The 4,799-nt window shown below is 37.9% G+C and overlaps 1 protein-coding gene across 1 annotated transcript; it reads left to right on the forward strand.

The window, feature by feature from the left end:
* Positions 1-447: 447 nt before the first annotated feature.
* On the forward strand, positions 448-3,905 carry LOC132294353 (receptor-like protein EIX2). The gene is made up of 2 exons (XM_059792175.1): positions 448-3,541; positions 3,683-3,905. The coding sequence occupies exon 1, from the start codon at positions 509-511 to the stop codon at positions 3,527-3,529; it is 3,021 nt and encodes a 1,006-aa protein (XP_059648158.1). The 5' UTR covers positions 448-508; the 3' UTR covers positions 3,530-3,541; positions 3,683-3,905.
* Positions 3,906-4,799: the final 894 nt, after the last annotated feature.

A 4,799-nucleotide genomic window follows, 5' to 3' on the forward strand; every position in this document is an offset into this window, starting at 1 on the left:
TAAAAGCCACCTTTTAAATAGCTAAAGTTGTGCCTGTTAATAACTGTTCCTTGTGTGATGAAAAATTCCTAAAGTTTAATTCAAGAATGCCAATGATAAAAGTGTTGATGGTCTCGTGTTTCACTATCAGTACTGTCCACTATAAACTTGTGAGACACCTGACTATTGTCAAGTCTTCGTCAATTCTTTAATTTATCTAGAATAATTTATTGTCGTAAACCGATCCAAGCCGCTTAAGCTAATCTGACTTTCAGCGCAGCTTGTGATCTAGACAAAAGATTCAATTGTAAACATATTTTGATTGGCTTCGTTAGATGCTCAGTTAGTCAGCTTGAGAGATATGGGAATGCAAAGTTAATCACACTTGGATTTTTATTTTGTTTTTAGCCAGCCACCTTTATAGTTCTATTTATACGTTTGCATCATAAGTTGCAGACTCTAAATCATTTTCTCACTCTATACCTTCTCCATCACAAATTGTAATTTTTGATAGTAGATCATCATCATCATGGTGATCATGGCAAATAGATCGAGTCTTCCACTTGTAGCTACGTACTTCATTGGATTTCTCTGCTTGGGAAGCATTGGATACATCATGGGTGGTTCTCTTCCGAGTGTTCAATGCATGGAGAGCGAGCAGGAAGCTCTTCTGAGGTTCAAAGAAGGCTTGGTTGATCGTTCGGATCGCTTATCTTCTTGGGTGGTTGAAGAAGAAGCTGATTGTTGCAAATGGAGAGGAGTTGAGTGCAACCACACCACTGGTCATGTCATGGCTCTTGATTTACACAGCCAAACCCCAAATGAGTCCTTGCAAGGTGAGTTGACTTATTCTGCTTTGCTTGACTTGCCATATCTAACTTACCTAGACTTGAGTCTCAATCATTTTGACAGAAATGAAATTCCCCAATCCATTGGCTCTCTTAGGAATCTAAAATATCTCAATCTATCTGATGCTAATTGCAGAGGAAATATTCCCAGTGACCTTGGAAATCTATCGCGGTTACATTCTCTTGATTTGAGTAGTAGTACTTACCACTCTCTTAGAGCAAACAGCCTTGACTGGCTTCAAGGTCTTTCTTCCTTGAAGGTCCTTGATTTGGGCGGGGTTGATCTTAGTAATGCAGTGAATTGGCTCAATGCCATCAATATGCTACCTTCTTTGGTAGAACTGCACTTGTTCGCTTGTAACCTCAACAATCTTCCTTCATCTTTGCCTCATGTGAACTTCACGTCGCTTGAAATTCTTGACCTCTCCCTTAACAGCTTCAATTCTCCGATACCCCTTTGGTTGTTCGACATCAGCCATAGTCTTGTTCATCTAAACCTCACAAGAAATCAGTTACAAGGCCCCATTCCTGATGCTTTTGTGAACATGACTTCTCTCGCTGTTCTAGATTTGTCACAGAATAATCTTGAAGGTGGAGTGCCCACGAGTTTGGGACTGATTCAGGAAGGCAACCAACTCAAAGGACCTTCATCCTTGAGAGAATTGCATCTTTCCAAGAATCGATTAAATGGGACTTTAGTACAAAGTCTTGGTCTGCTTTCAAAACTAGTTGTCTTTGATGTTGCGGAAAATTCCTTGTCTGGTGTAATCACTGAGGCTCATTTTTCGAATTTAAGTAGCTTACGAGTATTAGATTTGTCTCTCAACTCGTTCGTTTTCAACATGAGCTCAACTTGGATCCCTACTTTTAGACTTGATATAATCCGCCTAAAGTCTTGCCATTTGGGATCACTATTTCCAAAGTGGCTTCAGACACAAAATGACTTCTCTTACATTGATATTTCTGAAGCTGGTATTTCTGACACCATGCCTAATTGGTTTTGGAATCTATCTACACTGGTGGAGCACATGAATGTTTCTCTCAACCAACTCAAAGGAAAAGTGCCCAATTTATCATCAAAACTCAATCTTTCCCATCTAGATTTGAGTTACAACATATTTGATGGTCCCCTGCCTTCTTTTTCTGCCAAAATGGTGTCATTGGTTCTGGCTCAAAATTCATTTTTCGGACCTATTTCTGGTATATGTGAATCATTGATGGTTACAAAAAGTTCCCTTAGTACTCTGGATTTGTCTGAAAATAATTTATCAGGCAAGTTACCAGACTGTTGGGCATATGGGCAAAATTTGTTCTTTATGGATTTATCATTCAACCAGATATATGGTAGAATCCCGGACTCTATTGGCGGTCTTCCTCTCATGGCGTTGCATTTGAGGAACAATAGTTTATATGGGAAACTGCCTTTGTCTTTGAAGAATTGCACAACTCTGGTCTCTTTAGATCTTTCAGTTAATAGATTATTTGGAAGCATACCAGCATGGGTTGGGGAAAGTTTACCATACTTGTCATTTCTTAGCTTGAGCTCGAACAATTTCAGTGGAAGCATTCCATTGCAGCTGTGCCAACTTTCGTCGCTGAAAATATTGGATCTTTCAGCAAACTACCTATCAGGGGAAATTCCGCGGTGCATCAACAACATTAGGGGTATGGCGATGACTGAATATGATCCTTATACTGCCCAAGGGGAGGACATGCTCAAGCTATTTGAAAGAAGAAGATTTGAGCAGTTTTATAATTGGTCATGCGTAATTGATCTTTCGTCCAATAATTTATCCGGAGAGATCCCAAAAGAAGTCACGAGCCTTATTGGATTAGAAGTCTTGCGTCTCTCCAAAAATAATCTGAAAGGTGTTATTCCTGTGCAGTTGTGCCAACTCCAGTCTCTCAAAGTCTTGGATCTTTCTTGGAATCATATATCAGGAACAATTCCACCGTGCATCAACAATATTATGGGTATGACTAGGTTCGGAAATGATGAATTTATAGACCTAAGGGAGGGGACATTCTGTGATCGGACCAGAATGATATCAGTTTACTACCTATATGAAATTGATCTTTCATCCAATAATTTATCAGGAGTGATCCCAAGAGGAGTCACAAGCCTCACTATGTTGCGTGCCTTGAATCTGTCAAATAACCATTTGACAGGTGCTATTCCGCGCAACATTGGTGCCATGAGTGGCATACAACTGCTAGATTTATCCAGGAATAAGCTTTCATGCTCCATACCCACTAGCATAACCGAATTATCTTTTCTTGCTCTACTGGATGTGTCACATAACAATTTGTCAGGGAAAATTCCATCGGGAAGTAGGATGAACACTTTTGATGAAACATCCTTCTTGGAAAACCCCAACCTCTGCGGGCATCCATCTACGAATGATTGCTTGCACAATGAGACATACGAGGATGCACTTTGTACAAGTCTTGAGGAAGGAGGTAAAGAAAATGAAGTCAATCAAGATGACGATGATGACTGGCTTGACACAACTTCATTCTACATTAGCATGGCTGTTGGATTCGTTACGTCGTATTGTGGGTTTTGGGGTGCCTTACTGTGCAACAGTTCATGGAGGCATGCATATTTCAAATTCTTGGGCAATCTCTATGACAAGATATACGTGACGGTTGCAGTTAGTGTGAACAAATTGCGCAGGAAGTATCAGAGCAAGCATGCATAATAATATTACTGAGTAAGAAATCTTGGTGTAGAATCTTAATGAGTATTAGTTGTTACATCTTCAGCTATTGTTTTCTTATTTGTTCTTCTAACATTTCTCTGTTCTTGCTTTTCTGTTTGTCCGCACCTTATCTTTATTTTGCTCGATTTGCAGGCATTGTTTGCTCATGAATTAGGGCAGTTAGTGTGCAGTGAACCGGTCATTTTCAAAAGAGATTCCCATATTGTATTCAAGGCTGCCTCAAGGACGATGAGAGGGTTCCCAGATTGTAGAAAACAAAAATGTCTAAAATTCCGGAGTTTTTGGCTTATCAGTGGTTGCTCTGTTTCAGTCATCTTGTTTATAAATATGTTCTTAAAGTTGAATGCTTTTGTTATGGGCACTGCTGGTTAGGCTATTTTGCTCTGTAGATTTGTTTTGGCTTTTGTTTTGAGCTGTGGTTGATGGCTATTGGAGTTAGTTTATTGAGTTTGGGTTTGTGTCACTAAAAAAAAAAAAACTTGAAACCAGATCCATATATTTAAGTTGTTGCAGTTAAAAAGCTTGGTCCGCCTTCCAGTGTGCATCGGCGTCTCGTCCCTTCTTACCTGTTGATCCTGCCAATAGTCATATGCTTGTCTCAACTCTCAAAGATTAATGAAGTATGAACTAATTCAAACTGTGGAATTGCGAATGGCTCTAATACCATATAAACTTGAAAGAAAAGAAATATGGAATAAACCTTTTTATATGTATTAACACACAATTCACAAGTTTATACGAGTTCTCATTTATAGGAGAGAATACACATACATAATTAGCTGGTCTAATTAATAATTTCCTAATTTACAGTATTTGACCAATATTTTATTTACAGCAAATATTCTCCAAATATTATATTTACAGCTAATAATATTTGGTAGTATACCAAATCTTTCCTTTTCAACAGTCACTTTATCATTTGTACATTGTTATTCCATATTAATAAATTAATCTTACTTAGCCAGTCATTTGGCTTTTGTACATAATTCATCTTCTTTCGCCCTAATACAGTTGTACAGCAATCCTTTTTTTATTGCAGATTTTCAGTTCTTGATATATACTGTTAGATGATGATTATTGGTCCTTAATAGAATTGAGAATATGATTGAACCTCAGCAAGAAGGGATAAGTGGAATGTTTCAATTGATCTTTCAGTTAGTTAATTTAGGTAATATGTATTATCTTATTTCTTGATGTTATTGTAATAGAATTAAGAATTTGATTGAATGAATGAAAAGTTAAGAATTTT

Source organism: Cornus florida, unplaced genomic scaffold, assembly GCF_030987335.1.
Source record: "Cornus florida cultivar Cherokee Brave unplaced genomic scaffold, ASM3098733v1 CherokeeBrave_3.0.0_Hap2_Chr02, whole genome shotgun sequence".
In the NCBI taxonomy this organism is placed as follows: Eukaryota; Viridiplantae; Streptophyta; class Magnoliopsida; order Cornales; family Cornaceae; genus Cornus; species Cornus florida.

Bases quoted from the DNA above. Each gene is read 5' to 3' on its own strand.
- LOC132294353 (XM_059792175.1), top strand. From the start codon at position 509: ATGGTGATCATGGCAAATAGATCGAGTCTTCCACTTGTAGCTACGTAC.